Here is a 23,915-nt window from a genome sequence, read left to right as displayed (position 1 = left end):
TAAAATAAAAAAAACTTTAATTAAAAATGTGATAATTGTATATAATATAGATTTCTAAATCTCTATGAATTGTGATATCATAGTCAAATATATTTTAAAGGTATCAGAATTTTTATTTCATATGTGAGTTTATAAATATGTATAGAGGTTATCATATCATACACCGGGCGTGTTGCTTCCGCATTGGTTTTGAAGATAATCACTTGGGAGAGACATTCGTGTCGACTGGCCAGAGTCCACGAATCGAATAGCCAACCGGAATACGAATTAACCTCATTTCGGGTAAATCGATTATTCATGTTTAATGTCTGTGTATTACAACATTTCAGCAGAAAATTAATATCACTGCAAAACGCGACACTTCTTGGCAGGTCATAAAATGAATCATCAGATCAGATTTTACAGTCAACAGGAAATTAAAATTTTCATATTTTCTTTAGATCTAATATGTGCGATACGTATGCATGATATTAATGTTAATACTGTTATCTGAAAGAGTTGTAAGGATATGTTGGTAAACGTAATGAAGCGTCTCGTTTTACCTTAATTATTGATGGGATGACCTTTGAGCTATAAAATTGCATGTAGTCCCATGATGTGTAAGAGAGGGTAGTTGTTCAATGTGGGTTAAAGTGAATAGGAAATGTGACCAGACTTATGGACTTTGGTGGAACGTATTGATCAGGTTATGAAAAAATATTGTGCATTGGCTTTTGGCTTTTGTTTATCCAAACCACAGAATATCTTGCAGAGCTCATTGTTTCAATCCTATTAGGCCTTGAAAAATAATTATACGTAACAACATACATGTGTATGTTACAAAAACAAATAGTCTAAGATGACTGGAACCTGTGACTTCCAAACTCTTAGACAGGTACTCTAACCATTTGAGCTGCAACCTGGTCATCAGCATTCAGCCCTGTCCAGTTCCACTATCGGTGCATTTCCCCCACCTCCAGCAAAGTTGTTTACCTCAAAGACACCTCACGAGACACGAATACCACCTTGATGGGTATTTAAGTTGGGTGCTAAATGTAACAGGATATGAAAAATGCAATGAGCAGAGTAAGACTCAAACCCTGGAACACTAAACAGACAATATATAACTATTACAACTAAATATATTGATCTCTCGTTCTGATGACATAATTCTATGTATAGTTCTAAGACTAGCACAGAAACTTTATATGTACCTCAGTATATTTCAACCAAATCACTTGGCCTTCTTCAGCTGAGTGAGTGACCTTAACTCACTGACTATCACTAGACCTGAAGAAGTCCAAGTGATTAATGAAAGTCAAAATACTGAAGTATATATAAAGTTTCTGTTCTAGTCTAAGAAATATTCATAGAAATATTAACTATTGTGCTTCCTGTCACCAGCTTCCAGTACTAGTCCAGTCCATTTCTGCAACCCTACATATTTGCAAGCAAAAAAAAAAAAAAGCTTTGTAAAGGGCAATGTATGCAAGCAATGCATTTGCAATGTACATTTTACAGGAAAGTAAGTTGGTCTAGTGTGTCTCTACCAGTGGATCAAACCAGAGACCACTGTCTTAACAGTCTGTTTGTTCTACTGATCAAGCTTATAAGGCAGTAAAGGATAATTTACAAGAAACTAGAACAGTATAATTGAAAAATATTAAATTCTCCTAGAATGATGGCATAGTTAAACATCATAGTTCTGGGATAAATTAAGCAAAGTAGAATTAACAACCTAGTACAGCACTTCATTGAAATCACAGGTTCTGAGTATCATGGTCTGATTTGTATCTTCCCTATCTTGTTGATTGGAAGTGTAAATGTATCCCTGTGTTATTTAATGTTCTGTTGACATAGTTAATTCAGATTGACTACACTATTGAAATCACATTAATTTACATGTTAACATGGTTTATCCTTATAGCTGAAGACATAGTAACAATATGCCTGAGACATTCAGCTTCGGTATAGATCCAGTTACTACTCATTCCTGGAACAACAATCATACAGGTATGGAAGTTGTCACAACAAGGAGTATATTTTTAATTTTTGCATTAAAATAATTCTGGTCTCTGTAAAGCAAAATATATAGATAGATATGTACATCCTATTCCAATTATGTTTCTGAGACAGCAAGTTTGTATATATGGTCCAGAAACATAGTAATTTAGATCCTTAATTTTGAGTTTTCTCAAATCATTATAAGTTGCTGTTCATTGCAATGACAGGGATGGGCAATCAATAATTCTACAGAAATCATTTGGTAAATATCAGCATTATGAGGAAAACAATTGGCCACTCGATCAAATCAAGTTTAATTAACAAAGCATTTATAGAGGCATTTAGGTTGTATGTGTTCTCTTTAGACCTTTTACTATGTAATGCTATTTCTATCCTTTTTCAGAGGTTGCTGTTTCTCTAAATAATCATGAGGTGAAGGTGTACAAGAAGACTGGCATCACCTACAACAACACTGCCACCCTGAGCGAACATGGACAGCGTGTGACTAGTATTGATTGGGCACCCAAAAGTAACAACATTGTCACCTGTGGTGCTGTAAGTCAAACAATTCTGTAAAACTTGAAAAGGACTTAGTGCTGTAATGACAGAATTTAGTTTAGATCATTATAAAGTTGATTAGGGCATGTTTGTTGGGTTTATTGTCCCACTAAACAGCCAAGGCTACTTTGAGGTAGGGTTCTGCTTGAAGTAGCTGGTGACAATATCACTGGGATGATATTTTTCAGAGTAACTCAGGTAACTTTGTTGGGTCATGCTTCACATACTGTGTGTGTGTGATCACACACGAGTACCTTTTGAGATAATGTATCAGGCCCACCTCTATACAGAGTTATGGCCCCTTGTTCTTTGTAAACGTTACTTTGTGTGAGACATTTTATATGAGACTTTGTAAGAGGCATTGTATATGAGTTATGGCCCCTTGTATCTTTGTTAATGTTACTTGGTGTGAGACATTGTATATGAGTTATGGCCCCTTGTTCTTTGTTAATGTTACTTTGTGTGAGACATTATATATGAGTTATGGCCCCTTGTTCTTTGTAAACGTTACTTTGTGCGAGACATTTTATATGAGTTATGGCCCCTTGTTCTTTGTAATGTTACTGTGTATGATACATAATATATGAGTTATGGCCCCTTGTTCTTTGTAAACGTTACTTTGTGTGAGACATTATATATGAGTTATGGCCCCTTGTTCTTTGTAAACGTTACTTTGTGTGAGACATTTTATATGAGACTTTGTATGAGGCATTGTATATGAGTTATGGCCCCTTGTTCTTTGTTAATGTTACTTTGTGCGAGACATTTTATATGAGTTATGGCCCCTTGTTCTTTGTAATGTTACTGTGTATGATACATTATATATGAGTTATGGCCCCTTGTTCTTTGTAAATGTTACTTTGTGTGATGCATCTCTCTCATACACTACATCACTTACATGACACAGTATTGTATTTGAGTACTGTCTCGGGATAGTGAATTTTCAAGTTAAGAGTTTAGTTCATGTTTCTACTGCATAAATGTTGTATAAAGTTAGGATCATTTGTCCCTGTTTGGTAATGAAGTTTGGCTACAGGTGGGGAACAATGGATTGATTGCAACGCTCTACCTTGTTGTAATTAGAACTATTTTTGTTACTTCAGGACAGGAATGCCTATGTTTGGACTCTCCAGGATGATGGTAAATGGAAGCCCGTCCTGGTAATCTTAAGAATCAACCGTGCAGCAACTTGTGTGCGCTGGTCACCAGATGGTAAGATATGCTTGATTTTGTTTGGAACTAATCATTTGTTTCAGTATCATATGACATCTAATAAACTTCTATTGTAAATATGCAGTTCCATGAAATTCCTATATAACTGTTTCTTGTTACAGAGAACAAATTTGCAGTTGGAAGTGGTGCTCGTATCATTTCCATTTGCTACTTTGAAGAAGATAATAAGTGGTGGGTCAGTAAGCACATCAAGAAGCCAATACGATCAACTGTTACATGGTAAGTCATCACATTATCAAATCAATTAATCAGCATTCAGTGTGTCACATCAGCAACATCCACGACCAGCAGAAAACTGTCTTTTTATTGGCTAAGCTTAGCATAATGTGTCATGTTTTAGTCATGTCATGAACATATCTGTATTGAACATGACAATTCAACTTGAGCAGATATGTGTATGTTAATCTTTTTATATCGTGATTCATTCCTACTATTACATTCATTAGAACAACGACCAGAGATAAGTGACAGCATTCTGTTTTACATTATTTGTAGATAAGTCTGTGTTACATTATTTGTAAATAATCCTGTGTTACATTATTTGTAAATAATCCTGTGTTACATTATCTATATATAAGTCTGTGTTACATTATCTATAGATAAGTCTGTGTTACATTATCTATAGATAAGTCTTTGTTACATTATCTATAGATAAGTCTTTGTTACATTAACTATAGCTATTACGTCTGTGTTACATTATCTATATATAAGTCTGTGTTACATTATCTATAGATAAGTCTGTGTTACATTATCTATAGATAAGTCTGTGTTACATTATCTATAGATAAGCCTGTGTTACATTATCTATAGATAAGTCTGTGTTACATTATCTATAGATAAGTCTGTGTTACATTATCTATAGATAAGTCTGTGTTACATTATCTATAGATAAGTCTGTGTTACATTATCTATAGATAAGTCTGTGTTACATTATCTATAGATAAGCCTGTGTTACATTATCTATAGATAAGTCTGTGTTACATTATCTATAGATAAGTCTATGTTACATTATCTATAGATAAGTCTTTGTTACATTATGTATAGATAAGTCTGTGTTACATTATCTATAGCTATTACGTCTGTGTTACATTATTTGTAGATAAGTCTGTGTTACATTATTTGTAGATAAATCTGTGTTATATTATGTGTAGATAAGTCTGTGTTACATTATCTATAGATAAGCCTGTGTTATATTATGTGTAGATAAATCTGTGTTATATTATGTGTAGATAAGGCTGTTACATTATTTGTAGATAAGTCTGTGTTACATTATTAGTAGATAAGTCTATATTACATTATCTGCATAGAAGTCTGTACTAAAAAGTCTATATTCTATTACAGATAGTTCAGGGTTGCCACCTCTCATGTCTGATAGTTTGATATGATTTCAGTGATTTATAGATATTTTGTAATTAATAGTTAGTACTGTGACCAATTTTTAGTATATACTGTGTACTGTTTTGTTACATGTACTTGTTTGTTTTGCAGCCTTGACTGGCATCCAAACAACATTCTGTTGGCAGCAGGCTCCACCGATTTTAAGGCAAGGTAAGACTGATACATGTTGCTCCAGACCTCCAGTCCTCCTATAAGCCAGTCATTGCCCCTACACAGCTGTACACCCATAGGTTATCAGCTGATCACTTTAGATATGTTTGTATGGTTTCTTCAAAAGATCAATGTTGTTTAAATCAACTTTGACAATTTTCCATTACTTTTTGAAAAACTTTGTAAAGTTTTATCTTGTAGGATAATTGAACCTGGCATATTCATTCTTGCCGACTTTCCCAATTTAGTTGGGACTTTCCCGATGCCATCCTCTGTGTCCTGTTTCCCAACTGCATTGGTCAAATATAGGGTAACAGCCCGATTGGGGAGACCTTTTGATAATAATAACACATGTAACAAAATTTGGCACTTCACTGACTCCAAGTGTGACACTGCCGTGATAAATAGATAAACCGATTAGTTACCGTGATAAATAGATAAACCGATTAGTTACCGTGATAAATAGATAAACCGATTAGTTACCGTGATAAATAGATAAACCGATTAGTTATAAGCTGCAGTCACATGATGGTTTCATAGCATTTAATGTAAAGGTTGATCATGGTTTGTTAAATGCTTGTACATGGCTTCATATACTATGATTTGATCTCAAACACACAAATGATCTCTTCTGTACAGTAAACAGATACAAGAATCATTGACTTGCTTATTAAAATTACACAAACATTTCAATAAATCATTAACAACGACCTATTTAGACCAAAGGCCTGGCCATCTGTAAACATGTGCTTCACATTGTTTCAATCATCATATGCTTGTGTAATACAGAGTAACAATTACCTGAGACCTATTTTGGCTGAAATTGACATTCCATATTCACATTCTGAGAGAAATATATATAATATTTCAGATATTTATTGTAGCATTTTTGACAATTTATTTTATGTAACTGCTAGAAAGTCTGCTAGCTGTAATATCATTGTAAAAATTTGCATTAATTGACATTAATTTTAGTTTAAAGCATACTTTTGATAACATACATTACTGTATCTATGTGAGAATAAAGGAGTCTTATAAGACAGCTTAATAAGTGAGTTCTGATGACAATTCTCAGAAATAGAGGTAATTTTAAAAGCAAGTAAAAATATTTTTGTACATATCTGTATTAGTAAATTTTTCTTTTACGGAGATGATCAGGAAGGGCAGTCATTTTTCTGTAGCAAATTATCTCCCCTTAGGTTTTATTTTCTTGAATGTGTCATACGCAGAGTGTGTTGTCTGGTTAAGATGTTGCTCATGTACTTTTCTCCCCCTGAGATTTCTAAAAAGATGGCAAGTATGCATACTTGTTTCACTTCAGGAAATGGTGAACCTTAACAGCTCGCCTCTCGAAGAGAGGGGGAGATTATGTTGTCACATCAGTGTCAGCATTGGTTTCTATAAATCAGGCTAGTTCTAATATTTGGTTTCAGGATTGCTATGGGGATTAACTACTACTTCCTATATTGAATGAATGAATAATTTTTGGGATAAAAAGTCTTTGTATAATAGGTGCTCTGGCAGAACAAGTCACCGTCATCAGCATGTTGTTTAAAGATACTCCTGAGGCTGGAAGTTTACATAAGTTACATGATTGTGTAAGCATCGCATTGTTGAATGAGGTTTATATACTTATCAGGATTACAGGTCAAATTTTTCTTAGACGTTAAAAGCATTACACTTGACAAAACTAAGTCTTCTTTTCATATACCAGTAGGTAAATTAATATGTCTGTTTTTAGTTTAGTATGGTATAACTTTATGCCGCTGTTTTGTTTCAGAGTTTTCTCTGGATACATCAAGGATGTAGAGAAGAAACCATCTGCCACTAGCTGGGGGTCTAAGATGAATCTTGGAAATCTCATGTGTGAATTCTCCAATGGTGGAGGTAAGAATAGTAATCCAAGAAATAACTAAAATGATTTTATAAAACAACCATTAGGAGGATGAATCATCTTTCTCCGTTCATCATTGATGTAGATCTTAAATTCAAACTAACCTTTTTATTTATTTGAACAATATATAGCATGGTACATGATTAGTGCAAATATTTCATTCCATAAAGAAATGTTTCCACGGTAACAGACTGTTCATTGGATTAATTGCTTTTGTTGACCTAATTTTATTTTAACAAGATAATTCTGTATTGCTTAACTGAAGGATACGGTGTGTTTTGATATTTTTTGTTGTTATTTGGAATTCTGTTGAGAACTTCGTGATCATTTCCATAGGTGGATGGGTCCATAGTGTGTCATTCTCCCCTAGTGGAGAAAAGCTGGCCTGGGTAGGACATGACGCTAGTGTGTCTGTTGCCTTGGCAGGAAATGGTGACCAGTAAGTATTCTGAACAGTGAACTAGGGGAAAAGCTGGCCTGGGTAGGACATGACGCTAGTGTGTCTGTTGCCTTGGCAGGAAATGGTGACCAGTAAGTATGCTGAACAGTGAAACCTGAATTTACTGACCAATGACTTTAATGACCTCTTGAAGATCTGACCATATCCACAATAACTGACTACATTCACTGCATCATTTACGTATATTTATGGCATTTCTATTTTCACAATTAACTAACCACTTGCTCTGATAATACCACTCAATCATAGTTCACAGGGCCAGAAAACTTGGCTTGTACACACACATGACCGTACCAGACTTTAAAAGGACACCTTAAACAACTTACCTGTATGGATGTTAAATTGGTATTTATTTCCCGATAAATGCTGGTTTCACCACTGAGTGCTCCAAGCATCTAAATAACAACAATTTCAATGACCTGGATGAAAACTCCCCACTTTGTGAAATGATAACTCCTGTGGGTACCTAATGAAATGATGAATATTGGTGAAAATTCTTACAACTGTATAACAGAAGGAACAAACACCTGGCCCAAAGGATCAGGAAGACCTATAGTCATTGTACTTTGTCTGTCGTCATCTGCCATCCGCCGTGCATAAACTTTTCACATTTCAAAATCCTTCTCAAGTTCCACTTGTGGGATTGAGCTGAAATTTGCATGGAATGATCCTGAGATAATCCTGACCAAGTGTTGTTATTTTTCAGGTCAGTCCAAAATCCAAGATGGCAACCCTGGCTGCCATCTTAGAAAACACATTTTAAATTTCTCAATTTCCACTAGTGCTAACATGGCCACTATGGCCAACAGTACCACTATACTTGCTACTGAGTATGTACACTACAATAGTACAAGGGTCTTTAGAGTCAGATGACCATTAATGCCTATCAGCCTCTTGGTTTCTAAGTAATGCAGACGCAGACATACCAGTGATCAATATGAGCTTGAGTATGACTTAGATTTATCATACTTGACACAGGAAGAAAATCTTAAAACTACGAAAGTATTCAAAAAAGTCTCTGTCAAGTCTCCCTTGACAAGCTTTTTCACAGACAGTTCTATAACTACTTTTTGATAATAAAATAAGTTGTGACTCTCCTCAGTCAAACGTCATTACAAACACTAACATTACTGACACCCTGCCATATCCAACTTATTGACTCGGTCATACACTGTGTCCTAAAGTCAGGTTATAATCTAATATCTGATATGTGCTTTAATGGAAATGTTGCTACATGTATATGTCACAGTGACATTTGTTTTTATACATTGCTGTTGTACTCCTCAGTGACCTACTTTTGATATATTGGTGTAGAACTCATCAGTGACTTACGTTAAATCGGTGGAGTACTCCTCAGTGACCTACTTTTGATATATTGGTGTAGAACTCATCAGTGACCTACGTTAAATCGGTGGAGTACTCCTCAGTGACCTATTTTTGATAATGTACTCCCCCTAGTGACCTACTTTTGATAATGATGTATTGGTGGAGTATTCCTCATAGTGACCTACTTTTGATAATCTTTCAAGACCTCCAGAATTGAAGTAATGCAGCTAAAAGATCAACACTGCATGCTTCTTCTATATTAGAGGGACGTAGAATAAGTTTATCTAAAAGTGTTTATCTTATCCTTCTAGAATTGCTGTTGTCAAAGGAAACTTCCTGCCTTTCATGAGTCTGACTTGGGTGACTGAGAATAGCATGGTCTGTGTGGTAAGGACTTTTCTATGGTCGCCAGCTGTCTCTTATCAAAAGACCAGCTTGATGGCTGTGATGGCACACGATACCAACATCTTTTATTGTGTAACATATTTAAATAGATTGTGGTGGATGAAATAAAAGTGGTTATTATATATCACAATGGTATATTGTCTCAACACGGTGGTTATTATATATCACATTGGTATATTGTCTCAACACACTGGTTATTATATATCACAATGGTATATTGTCTCAACACGGTGGTTATTATATATCACAATGGTATATTGTCTCAACACGGTGGTTATTATATATCACATTGGTATATTGTCTCAATACACACTGGTTATTATATATCACAATGGTATATTGTCTCAACACACTGGTTATTATATATCACAATGGTATATTGTCTCAACACACTGGTATATACACATGGTATATGTTAACTGTTTACAATGGATGTCTCAACACACAGGTTATTATTATATCACAATGGTATATTGTCTCAACTGGTTATATATCCGGAGCTAGATGGCCATGCCTTTATTTTCATCTCTCCAGCAAAGTGTCTGTGTTTGCTGGGACTAAGGCTGACTGTACCAAATTCTCTACCTCTGGAGCAGATGGCCAGCTCATCATTTGGGACTTTAAAGTAAGTTTTTTTCATACATACCAACAAGTTTAAAGTGGTATACAAGTATAAATTATTTGAATTTACATATGCACTGTACATGTGATCAAAGAATACTGAAGAATATGTTTCCCCTCTTCTTTTTCAATGTTAAACCTCTGATCTGATGACGTATCATGTTTTGGTGTTTCAGTCCCTGGAAAAGAGCATCTCTGGCCTGAGGATAGCATAGACATCTTTATACCACAAGTCTTTCACACGGATGTGTACCATAATCTTCTCAAATCTCCACCAGTATATACAAGGATGTGTACCATAATCTTCTCAAATCTCCACCAGTATATACAAGGATGTGTACCATAATTTTCTCAAATCTCCACCAGTATATACAAGGATGGGCTCATACAATAAACAGTATCCGACAAATCGCCAGTAAATACTGGCCATATATCATTAACACATAAGCACTACTGCAACTTTCCATCAAATCTGTTATTTGTACGTTCACAGTACAAACAGCAATTATATATACAGTGTGTAAATTGTCACCAAGCAGATTTTCTTTGCAGATAAGTCACCAATATGTCATATTTACATGTATACTTAAAATTCAACATACCAGTGACTTATATACATGTATAGCTGAAATTCAACATACCAGCGACTTATATACATGTTTACTTAAAATTCAACATACCAGAGACTTATATATATATATGTATAGCTGTAATTCAACATACCAGTGTGCTGTTTTGTCTTCTAAACAGTTACATGTGATGCATATTCAAGGAACCATCTGTTTCACTACACTTCTATTTAATTAAGATTTGTACTTACTATTTCTATAAATGAATTAAAGGTTTCATTTTAATTCTTACTAATTTGTTTGTTTTTTTTATTTATACATGTATACGTTAAATAAATTGATATGTTAAGAACAAATATGTGAGAATGTAAGGGATTGAGACTACTGATCAAGACTAACACTGTTGTGGTCATTAATTGTAATAACTAGAATTAATTACATGAATAGTCTCTGGCACTAAGTCAGTTACTGTCATGAATGATCAGGGTATATTGTACTGAAAAAGTCTACAATTTTGTTTCATAAGATTAGTCAAGAGAGAAAAGTGTTTTCATGGAAACAGTGCCAGCATTCTTTATATGTGACCCTCAAAATCAAAGATGGCTGCCAAGAGACCATCTCTATTCGATCAGTCACACAAGAGGCCTAGAGGGCCTGAATCGCTCACATGGCCAAAAATAATGGCAAAATTACTACATGTATATCCGATTTTCACGTTGAATGTAATATGTTAGTGATGTTTTAGAAATCAGTATACAATATTATTAATAGAGGATATGATTCACTGATGCATTGGTGCATTATAATGTAGGGTCAATGATTGATGCATGTCCAAGTCAATTAATGGTATCAATATACCAAAATATGACCTCTGTTGGTGTTTTTGTTAAATTAATTTTCGCGATCGATCCACTTTCACTTTTAGTTCACGATTACGCAAATTCATATCAAAATATAATTAGCGTAAATTTCCCCCTCGCATAAATATCAAGGTTTAAAGTATAGGCCATGGTCATTTTTATAGCACTTGATCAAAAAATTATGCATATGTGTCTTCCGAGATTTGAAAAGAAGATCATTTGAATTCCGTACCTGCTGGCAAAATATCAGGTTTCTGGACCTTCTGCAAAATTTAAGAATATTCTTGATGTTTTTAAACATATTTGAGCGCTGTGAAGAAATGACTAAGAATATAATGTAACCCTTGAACATTGATCCCCAGTGGTGTCAGTGTATAATTGATGTAACCAAGTAGAACTCTGATTTTCTCCTGCCGGAGGTGGATTCAGAGGATGAGGGATCCGTGTCCAGAATGTGAATGATTTGATATTCTACATCCCGTAATGAATGTGATTCGAGGTTGGTCTTGGATGAGGCCTTTGGGCGGCATGTTGCGCTGGAGACCTCTCCTACACAGGCAAAAGTGCCACACATGTGCCACATGCGTAGCATTTTTCATGCGATTTTCACACGATTTTCATGCGTATATCATATGATTTTCCACACGCATGATTTTCGCATGAAAAGTTCATGTCATCCACATGCGATTATCATGCGATTTACATGTCTACTTGACACGCATGAGAATCGCATGTTTTGTTGCTACATGCGAGATACATGTGAAATTTACATGCGTGTATCACATTAAAGATTTTAAGCATCAGAATCATGCGTAAACAAATATTTTGTTGTTTTTCATTCATTTTTATTTTCTATTTTCATTTATTTTCATTCTTTCAGCACTTACAGTCTATTCTAATGCTTATGTGGGTTTTTTTATCACTTTTCATATAAATGAGGACTGATTTTCAAGTGAGATCTTTTAATTGTTTTAAATTTCACATTAACCAGAAAAAAATGAACAATATATACTATTTGAACAAATTCTTTTAAACTTGAAAACAAATTTCAAGACTTATACATAACTTCACTCAAATGGTATAGATTAAGAAACATGAATACATATATACAGTACTGTACATATATATTTCTTTTTCTAAATAAATTCAAATAATCAAGATTACCAGGTCAATATAGTAGAACATTTCTGGTATACACCAATGTAAATTTGACTAAGTTAGACTAAAGAAGCCATGAATGCATAATGATACCATTTTTTTAATTAACAGTAGCTATATAATTGCTCTTGTTGCTCATGCTTATTTCTATTGTTTGTCACAATTGTCCTCATGTTACACATGTGTCTGAGTGTATCTATAAAAATCTTGAAATCTTGTTAAATGAAGGTGTTTACATCTTTTATTATAAATTGACAATCGACACTTAATGATCATAAAGACATTGACAAAATATGCACATAAATCAGTGAACATATACTTTGATATAGGCCTAAAATTATGCAAAGTACATTTAAATATCATCGGCTGTTTCATTTGATAAATATTACGGCAGTAACCATGATCCATAGCCAGGCTGCACATATATTGAGACAAATATCGCGAAAACCACTAGAAACGGATACCTGCATCACGTCCACGCACTGTATCTGGTGCAGGGCCAGAGCGCACCACTAGATATGAAAACAATTTGGTGTCGCTAAGAATTTGGTGCAAATACAATAAAATCGGGTGTGACATAACACCTAGCTTACATATATAGATAAATGAGATACTTATTTACCTCAGAACACATATTTAGTCCCATCTAGGTGTTTTAATTCGTCCGCATAGACCCTCGCTTACGCTAGGGAAAATTTCATACTTGACTCGACGCCATATTGCTACCGGCGGGGCGGCCTAATTACCCTAATCAGTACCCGATGGAGCGAAAAGAAAAAAATACAATGTCAACATTTATTTTCATATATTTTACCGCTTATAATTAATAGATAGTAATTTTTTGAATTGAATAACAGGTTTTGGGAAATAATATGCTCAGTTTCATTAATTTAAACTAAGTAAGAAGAAACACAATAAATGATATGTGGTCTTTTCGATCCATTGCGTTTGGATTCGGGTGGTTAGTCGTACTGTCACTTACAAAGCGGAAAACCAAATTGGACAGAATCAGAATTACAATCGCTAGCGCAGTCCGTGGCGGAGAACATATCTGTGATTCACGGCGAATCCTTTTCCCTTCACGTAACCAACGAGGCGGACAAAGATAACAGATAGGTAAGTGAAATTCGTTTGTGTGTTGTTTTTTTCAGTAGGGTCTTCTCCGGATGTTACGTCGCCAGTGACGTCACCAAGTTTGTTGCTGCGCCTGTCTCATTGAAGTTCTGTGTTGTATTTTACTGTCACTGCCAGTATTTCTTACAATATCTGAATATCAGAGACGATATTCCAAGATATGGATGTTTTGTCATGATTGTATGTTGCTTTGCACAAGCACGCGTGCAAAAAATAATCAACCCAGCGTTCAGAATGTCAAGCAAAGTCCCGTAGCCTCGAGCTCATCGGCAGTACCAGTACCGCTGACTGTAACTTGTAAGTAAACTTGTTTGTTGACATTGATGTAAACAGGCGGCGCTAAATATGCACGAAGAACAGATCCCGTTTATTTTATATTTACTGTAGTAATACTTTTTTCTCCAAATTTAATTAATTTTAGTTATCGATAGGCCTAGCCGGTTTAGTTTTTTATGTGGCTAGCTTTCTCAGTGATTGTTTACGTCTAAAAATATCAACGGGAATCGCCAGATTGAGGTCACAAATGTACAGAAAACCGCACGTGTGCTCACGGACATTTTCTCGTGAACGAGCAGAATATTGAAATACATTTTGATTTATAACCGCTCGCATAGATATACATATGTATACTACTCATAAAACATGTAACTTATCTTAAAGTATACAGTATAGGCCTATCATCTTATTATTTTGTTAATGTAATTTTTTGTTTTCATGTTATTCCTGCCTCATTAAATCAAGGTCATACATGGAGTTCTTATGCCAGTTATATAAGAAATAATCCCCCCCCCCCCCCCCCCCCCCCCCTACACACCCACACTTCCAGGTCACAAGGGTGTGACTTACACTGACCCCAATAATGACCCCTCCTTCAAAGTTTACCTTATAAGGTGTGAAGATCTGGACAGGTGTACATGGTCATATAAACTAGATAAAGATCCCCTTAATTGTTAGATGGAAACTGGTCATCACACCTTACCTTTACCAAGCTCATAAAGTAAACCGGTACAGACTTAAGCTTATGACTAGCTATCTTACACTTTTGAAATGATATGATTGTCCCAGGTATCCCAGCTGGGTTGCCATAGAATAAGAACTCCGAAGATGTGAAATTTATGCGACTCATAGTCATGCTCATTTCCATCAATTTAACTCTACCTAATAACTAATATATAAAGCGTCCTTTATGCATGCAGACTTTGAACCTGGCATTTTTAACTTAATATAAATAATCTATATTTCAATTTCATGCATTTCTCCAAATAGGGAAATAAATATTTATGATATAGTAGTATAAAAGCTTGTTACAACACTCAAAAATGTACAGTAAATGGTCAAAATAATATTCTTCAAACACATTTTTATATTTGGAGTAGAAAAATTTTAGTTAATTGTAAATACTGTACATAGTTGTATGGTCGCCTTCTACTATAGCTTCCAGCTAGGGGGAATTTCCCTTTAGCTCAGTGGACCAGTAAGCCGGGGTCGCTGGTTCGATCCCAGCTGGCTGCACACTGCTACTCCTTGAACTTTTACATCCATAGATTAATATAATTTTCATGTATGAGTTAAGCAAATTCTTATCAAGCTTTCATGTACACTAACTGCAGTTGGTCTTATGTCATTTTTTAAAAGTTTAAACATTTGAATTTATGATTTTAAAATTGGCTTGAACAACCATCCTACATTCATGAGAGTGACACGTCATAATCTGTTACATAAAATGTAAGAGTGACACGTCATACTATGATATATATTGAATGAGTGGGAAAGGAAAATGATGTAGTTCCAACAGGTCTGTTTGCAGGTAAATTGTACATAGTTTGCTGCCCAGAGTCAAATTGTACCTCAGACTGTAGATTTATAGGCCTATTTAATTTTCCTGGACGTGAACAATGTGTACTAATAACGGGTATACGGCTATAGGTTGGTTTTTGGAAGTGGTGAATTTACATTCTTTATACCTTTGGGAATTTCACTGAAGTTTTTTTTTACTTTAACATCTTTCTTTGGAATAAATTTTAAAGCATTGTCTTTATATTTTTGAATCAAACAAGAGAACTGCATCATTTCTTAATTTGTTTGCATAATTTTTTTCTGAACTTATATCATTCAATTACATGTATTTGTAGAACTATTGAAATGACATGTACACTGCAAGCTGGAAAGTTCCTCATGCATCAGGTCCTGTCACTACAATACATGATATCAGGGATATGTCCCTGGTCATAATGATTGTTTAAATAAGAAAATTTCAAGATTTGAAATTGATTTCGAAATGAAATATTGAATAACTTCAGCCTGTGTTGTGTGATGGGAATAATTTTGAAAGATCAAATTTAACTATTCAAATGATTTGCTTCATGAATCTCACATTATCAACCTTTTTTTTTTTTTTTCAAATTAGACTTTTTATTCAAATTTTTAATGAAACATGATTACATCATATGCAAATGCTAACAATTTGAAATTATTTGTTTTGAAGTCTCTGACCTTGATTGAGACTATATCTTTGGACAGAGCCAAATTATATCTTTTGCCATGTACAAAGAAATCAATGTGGAGAAAGCTAAGTTGATACTAAAATATTTTCAATTAAGTCATATTCAGTTATTTTGGGTGAGGAACCATGTACATTTTTGTACACTTTTGAATTCAAGTTGATTTCATCTATTTACAAAGGTATTAAAGAAAATTATTTGACAAATTCGAACAATGACCAGGAATAAATTATCACAATTCTTTGAAATGTCATCTGCACACAGGTAAAATATAGTTGGCTTAGTTGCACAGGGACTAATGTAAAAAGTTCACAATGTATGTGGCCATCACTGCAATGGACAAATATTTACATCAGAAAGGGCATTCAATTCCAGGCCTCAGAGCGCAGTTTATTTCCCTCTTGAGAAAAACTAAATTGAAATATTTTAAAAGTTTTCACAAAATATGGTTTTCATTTCATATTGCAGAACTATTCTCTCAATTTCAATTGCAAGTGACCTGGTATTCTTATCGCCTTTTGCCCGTCGTTGTCCGTCATGCGTCCGTAAACAATTTACATTTTTGACTTCTTCTCCAAAACCCCTGAACCAAATTCAATGAAATCTGGCTAAAGGTTAACGAAATTGTGAATTATATGGTCCCCACCCCCCAGGGGCCTGAGGTATGGGGCTAAAAAGGGTCAAAATGACTGCAACTTCAAAAATATTCTTCTCTATATAGTTATATACTCTCAGATATGTTGGAATCAAATACTCTTCATAGATGGAAGGGTCTTATGGTGCTTTACCAAAATTATGAATTTCATGACCCAGGGGTCTCACATTTTGCCCCTCGGGAGGGGGTAAATTTTACATTAGTTTATATAGGGAAATAACATTTTTGACTATAATTTGTTTGATTTCTATTGGAATTCATTCTAACTTGGTTAACATTATTAGCTTGTGATGGCAGTTTGATGGTATACACATGTTGGCCCTGACTGACCCCCAGGGGCAGATAAGCGGGGCTAAAAAGGGTCAAATTGACAAAAAATTTCAAACATCCTCTTCTCAAGACCCAAATAACTAAATAAGGTAGAATCAAATACTCTTCATAGTTGGAAGGGGCTTATGGTGCTTAATTAAAATTATGAATTTCATGACACTGGTCACACATCTACCCCTTGGGAGGGGGTAAATTTTATTATAGTTTATATAGGGAAATCACATTTTTGACTATGATTTGTTTGATTTCTATTGGAATTCATTCTTATTTCGTTAACATTATCAGCTTGGGATAGCAGTTGATGGTATGCACATATTGGTACTGACTGACCCCTTGGGGCTGATGGATGGGGCCAAGAATGGTCAATTAAATTAACTGAAATATTTCAAATCTCAGGTGACCGTTAAGGCCCATGGGCCTCTTGTTCACTTATTTGATACAACTGCAATTGTTAGATATTTTATTAAAACTGGTATACACCACAGGGGCTTGGCACTATTTTCCAAATGATAGTCCATATATATATGTATATAGTATCGATACTATATACATATTATATATATGGACTATCATTTGGAAAATCGTGCCAAGCCCCTGTGGTATACACGTACTGCTACCATATAAGAGGTTAAAAACATTTATTTATTCATACAGTTTGCAAACAAATTGATATCAATGATTAAATGAAGCTGAATTTATGTTTTTATTTTCTGAAAACTATTTTGTTTTCTTTGTTTTAGATATCTTCAACATCCAGCTCCTAGAGGGACACCAGCTGTAAGAACTCCTGTCAGCTTCAAGTCTAGGTAATCACATATGTCTTGTAACTTCATAATAATCTTTGAAAAATACTTATTTATTTGGACACTTAACCAACTGCTGTTTGTTTAATCACTGTTACCTTCATGTCAAGCTCATAAAGAAATGTGATAATTTTTATAAATTTTCTATAATAAATATGAAACATCAATGTGTAAGCACTGACTTTGACTTTTCCAACGTCCAGGTCAGTTTGGTTTCTTTTTACGCCCTGTTGAAAGCCAATATCATTTAAGGATGTACCGGGTTTGGAGGAGAAGGAACGCTGGAAAACCCAGTGTTTAATCCGAGGGATCCACTGATCTCTGGTCAGTGCCAAGTAGCTACCCCACTTGGGTTTCAAACTCACAACAGAGAAGCCTGAGGGGCAGGTCAAAAAGGGTCAAATTGACTGAAATTTTGAAAATCTTTTTCTCCACTCCCAGATAAGCTGAAATCAAATACTCTTTGTATCAAAGACGTAGATGGAAAGGTCTTGAGGTCCTTTACCAAAACTGTAAATTTCATAACCCTGGGGTCAAGCGTCTTCATTGAGAAGGGGTAAAATTTACTTTATTTTATATAGGGAAGGCATTTAACCTCTGCTCATAAAGCTGTATATGACACTGTCATTGCAATGATTCAGTGATTAATTCTCTAAAATAATTATACCCCCGCAACGAAGTTAGGGGGGGGGGGGTATACTGGAATCAGGTTGTCCGTCCGTCCGTCCGTCCGTCCGTCCGTCTGTAGACGCATTTTGTCCGGGCAACTCCTCCTAAACTGATGGGCCGATTTCAATGAAACTTCACACAAATATAGAGGAACATGTGTAGATGTGCATGCCACTTTATTTTTCTCAAGATTATGGTTGCTATGGCAACTGGTCACTATAAACAGGTTTTCTGATAAGAACCATAACTTTAAGTTTGTCCAGACAACTCCTCCTAAACCATAGTGCCGATTTCAATGAAACTTTTCACAAATATAGAGGAACATGTGTAGATGTGCATGCCACTTTTGTTTCTTTTTTTTTTCTGTTTTTTTTAAATGTGGTTGCTATGGCAACTGGTCACTATATTACTGGGTTATCTTATTAAGCCTTCCATTTCGACCATTGCAGATTGCGGGGGTATAAGTCAGCCATCTTGGCGACAGTTCTAGTTAATTTTGAAAAGTAATGTAGTCATATTATTGAGATTTTGATTATCATCTCATAATTAAATATAGTTCATCATGTGTGAATGTACCATGAAAAACCAATTTTGATTACTTTTTAAACGAACATTAATGTTCGGTTATTGCAATCAAGAACTGGACTGAGAAATATGACCATATTTGGTAACCACATTCACCAATACGCCATCTACTGTCTGTTTCAATGAAATATGGCTGCCCCCATGACCTTACGCTTCAAATAATTTATGTGCAAAAACATCTTCGTTTTATAGAGTAGTTTTACTGAAAATATTGAAATGTATTCAGTAGATGTTTTCAAGATGCATACGATTTGAGAAATGCATAACGCTAGCGAAATGTGAAGACTAAATGAACATGAACTTTGCGAATAACTCCAGGTCAATATATTCATGTAATCAACTATTGCGCAGGCGCATTCGTCTCCGGATGTTTAGAAAGTTTTGCTCCTCCGTGTTCATTCCAAAACGGCTGACATTAGGCCTATAGCATAGGTCTGCAAATATGTCCGCGATTTACTTAAATGTGTAATATATATATTCTAGAATGTTACATCATTATCAACTAGGTGTGTATTTCTATAATTTAGAGAAAGAAATATATCAATAACGGCAAACGAGACAATACATTGTATCATAGGTTACTGTATAGGCTTACAATAAAGTGGTATTTGTGGTCAGGGTGACTGGTCATAGCGTTAACGTTGTCATCGATTTCCATATACCATTTTCCTTTGACGAAAATGACCAATAGATCAAATGCAAATGATAATATCTTGTTGTTATGTGCATGGAATTGCGTGTTGTAAACGATACTTGGAACGTATTTACTGTTGTAGGGGAGGTAACTGCAAGATTACGGAAATCAAAAGTTCTACCAATTTGATTTGTCGATCTCATGACTTTTCATAACTACGGCAATATTCCGATGATATCAACAAAAACATTTTTGGATACGTGTGGTTGGCAGTTGTTGTCATGTTTAAAATGAACAATTATATAGCTTGTTTTTATTTCGGCAAAGACGAGAATATTTACTGAAACGGACCACAGGTGAAGCGGACTTGGAAATACCGACGCGAAGAGAAATGGTGCTTAATTATAATATAAATTGGCATTATTTTCAGAGAATTGACCCAAATATATGTTCCTCAATGCCTAATTGTATCATATGTAAAATATTAGAGGTTTATTTGACCGAATTTTAAATTAATTTTTCATTTGCGAATCGCAACCCGATTGTCGTTAAGAGTTGAATTACCGAAATGGCCGATAGTGGACCCAAAATCGATATTTTTACGAGAGAATGGACCCAATATAGTAATCTTTGGTGTGTGTATAGAGACCATATGAATTTGTTTTTCATTTACCTGGAAGTATTTTGAAATAATTTGCAAAATACCGAATTCACGACCGAATTTTCGATTGTGACGAACTACTGAGACGGTGTTAAGTTCATGTTAAGTCAATCTGATTAAAATCAGCTGTTACATGGCTACGTTTACTATGCGCTACGTCTACGTACATTTTTTTAAAGCCGGAAAACGGAAATCCGGATTATCTAAAAACAAATGCAAAAATACTTGTGATAGTCACTTAATTTGATATTCAGCCGTTAATTGTTATTTGTAGTTTTATAACTTCTGATATATTGTGATTGATTCTCTATATAATATTGCTGTGGAACTTGTGTTATTTTTCAAACAAATTCATTTTAATAATTTGTTAATTTAGAATTTTCATGAAGTCATGATCAAGACTTGAAATTCTCACTACACCATACTTCAAACTGAAAATTGAAGTCAAGCAAATGAGTTAATATTTACCTTAAATATTTTTCAATATACATTTATTAGCATAAATAATGGACGCAGCCTTGTAGCCTCTATATCCATATCAATATCAATACATAGTATAATATAAATATTTCCTGTGTAATTAATTGCTTTATATTAGTTCCTGTACATTCATGAATAAAAACGTTTATAAATCAATAACTCGGTAACTGAAAAAAATTGTTTCCTCCCATCAAGACGACATCGCTTTTTGAATATTTTTTTATCGTGACCTCTGGTTCTACTCATCTTGTCCATTTGGAAAAAGTTTTTTGTTATTCTACTATCGTATATGTTATTTACTATCTTAAAAACGTTAATCATATCTCCTCTGGTCCTACGGTGCTGTAGCGTTGGGAGATTTAACCGTTGTAGCCGTTCCGGGTACGATATATTTTTAAATCCAGGAATCAGTTTTGTTGCCCTTCTCTGCACATTTTCAATGAGTTCTATATCTTTTACTTTTGATGGGTTTCAAACAAATGTTCAGATGACTATTTGTGCCATGCTGTTACAAGATTTCAGTTACAATTCTAAAATTGAATTAGTATGTAAATATATGTTAGCCTGTCAATATCCACAAAGCGAGTGTAGTCTACTGTACTCAAAGTCATGCCAGTAGATAGCGGTACATATACATGTACTTACTGCTTACATCTAGTGCTTACTTGTGTGAACTATAAATCAATAATAAAATGGTTCATATATTTCTATATATGACTTCACAAATTATTTGGTGTCTGAAGATCTGAATGAAGTGAATAAACGATGTATTAAATTATTTTTATGAAATATTCAAGTCATTGATCATTCTCTTTTAAAAATATTGATTTCAGGTCCATTTTGGTAATTCAACTATGACGGCAATTAGGCCTCAAATGGCGAATGATTACAAAAAAATTAAATACTTCAAATACTTAAATACGGTCAAATAAACCCCTTATATTTTACATCTGATTAATTTTAACATTGGAAAACATATAATTGTGTCCATTCTCTAAGCAGTGCTGCACTGGTAGAAAGTACAGAATAGAGCTTCATAAATATATTCTCAAAATTACTAATTACCCCGGTAAATATAACATTTTACATAAACCTCCCATGACTGATGGTGAACTTAAACTTGCAAATCTCCTGTGTCATTCCAATTTTGATGTGTAAATATATACACATACGGTATATATATAGATATAGATATGGAATGCTTCACAAATTTGCATACAGTTATGGAATCTTATAACACCCCCAAAAATGTTCTCTACACATAAAGGTGTGATTTGTGCAATTACATTGCTGAACTGTGTGGTTCAGTATGATTGGATGATCAGCATTGGAAAAGGACAATAAATAGGGAATGTGTCGTCCCATCGAATGGACTGTAATCTTTGTGATCAGGTTTGAAGTTGAAAATGAAGCTTGAAGTTTTCTTTTCCTGTTTGCTGAATTATTCGATGAAAATAGTCTTTATCTGGTTGTTATCACATTGTTTACAATACTCTAATTTATACCAGAAGTATATCTTCTCATATAAAGATTTATTAACATCAAATGATTCCAGCACAAAAGGAGTCATGTTTTTTGTTTTGAAGTACCATACATGCTTTAGTACAGTTTCAATAGGATACATTCCTAATCCGGGATTTGATTAGCAGCTCTGGTTTTGGTTTTCAGTAATTCTTTATGTGTGTTTCATCATATTAAGTTGAACTAACGATGGAACTAGCCTAAATTTAGTGCATATTAGAAGTTGGCATCAATAAGGTCACAGAGTCCTGGCTGTATTATAACTGATGATGCCTTCCCGAAAGAAAGAAGACATATTTTATTTTCATCCATCCAAGATAGATCAACAAACTTCCAATTTCAATTAGGACCTTACAGAGACATGCATGTGTACAATCATATCACAACAGCTGCAAACATTTCAAATTATTTGCAATTCATTCCTAAACCGATATCAGTAAATTTATCAACTTTAAACTTAGAAGATTACTGATTTTGCATTAAACAATAATGTTCGTTTACAGTACTTCCAGTACTTTGATTTCTTTTAATTTTGTTTACAGAAACTTCAACAAAGGTGGACATCTGGAGAAGCTGAAAGACAGATCTGCAACATAGTGAAACTGTTTTCTGCTTTCGGCAAATGGACAGTCAGTCAGTCACAGCAGGCAAGGCTCGGCAGTTTTGAAACCCATGTCAACAGTGTTAAGCTTCAAGGAAAAAGATTCAAGGAACTGTATATCATATGATTCTGCATAAATATCTCCAAGCAGCAAAAGTGATTTCTGGAACTAGAAGTAATGATGTTGGAGAGGCAAACAATATGAATAAGACAACAGTATCTCCGTCTTGTTGAAAAAGTGATGTTTTCCTCTATACAAGTTATACCAGTAATGCAAAGGCCAAGGACATGGATAGTGGTTTTTAATATTTATATATATGTGTATTGATCTTTCTTACCATAAGATAAACTGACATTCTAAACTATAGTGCAACTTGGTTTTGTATGGATTTACTTTACATGAGCAAGTGTTAAATGAATTATATTTTTGATTCTAAATGACAAATTTTCATCTTGTTATTATTGATTAGACTTTAAGATAAAATGCCCATTGGGCATCTGACATTGTTCTGTTTGGTTTGCTTTATTTTGTTTACAGCCATTAAAGGGATGTCAGGTGTTGAATGTATAGAGGAAAGCCTGAGTACCTGAGATAAACCAAAGATCTATGATCAGTACCTGGCAATTGTCCAATGTGGTTTTCAAACTCACAATCCAGAAGTGAAGGTTATAATGGAACAATGTTGGGACACATTAACCACTCGGCCACTGCGGACCCTGACATGA

The 23,915-nt window shown here is 34.4% G+C and overlaps 1 protein-coding gene and 1 long non-coding RNA gene across 2 annotated transcripts; both read left to right on the top strand.

Annotated features, from left to right (window-relative positions):
- Nucleotides 1–155: 155 nt before the first annotated feature.
- On the top strand, nucleotides 156–10,888 carry LOC117329013 (actin-related protein 2/3 complex subunit 1A-like). The gene is made up of 11 exons (XM_033886732.1): nucleotides 156–282; nucleotides 1,907–1,992; nucleotides 2,387–2,538; nucleotides 3,645–3,753; nucleotides 3,876–3,993; nucleotides 5,263–5,322; nucleotides 7,103–7,209; nucleotides 7,553–7,655; nucleotides 9,314–9,511; nucleotides 9,912–10,032; nucleotides 10,205–10,888. Exons 2-11 carry the CDS (start codon nucleotides 1,926–1,928, stop codon nucleotides 10,241–10,243), a joined length of 1,074 nt encoding a protein of 357 aa, XP_033742623.1. The 5' UTR covers nucleotides 156–282; nucleotides 1,907–1,925; the 3' UTR covers nucleotides 10,244–10,888.
- A 2,933-nt stretch (nucleotides 10,889–13,821) lies between these two features.
- On the top strand, nucleotides 13,822–23,592 carry LOC117325186. Its single transcript, XR_004532208.1, has 3 exons — nucleotides 13,822–14,046; nucleotides 17,976–18,041; nucleotides 23,131–23,592. It is a non-coding gene; the product is annotated as an uncharacterized LOC117325186 (long non-coding RNA).
- Nucleotides 23,593–23,915: the final 323 nt, after the last annotated feature.

The sequence above is a fragment of the Pecten maximus genome, chromosome 1 (genome assembly GCF_902652985.1).
Source record: "Pecten maximus chromosome 1, xPecMax1.1, whole genome shotgun sequence".
In the NCBI taxonomy this organism is placed as follows: Eukaryota; Metazoa; Mollusca; class Bivalvia; order Pectinida; family Pectinidae; genus Pecten; species Pecten maximus.
The sequence above is the reverse complement of the archived record's forward strand: the minus strand, read 5'-3'. Positions and strand labels throughout refer to the sequence as shown.

Bases quoted from the DNA above. Each gene is read 5' to 3' on its own strand.
- LOC117329013 (XM_033886732.1), top strand. From the start codon at position 1,926: ATGCCTGAGACATTCAGCTTCGGTATAGATCCAGTTACTACTCATTCC. The intron at 2,539-3,644 runs GTAAGTCAAACA...TTGTTACTTCAG, and splicing joins ACATTGTCACCTGTGGTGCT to GACAGGAATGCCTATGTTTG. The intron at 5,323-7,102 runs GTAAGACTGATA...GTTTTGTTTCAG, and splicing joins TCCACCGATTTTAAGGCAAG to AGTTTTCTCTGGATACATCA.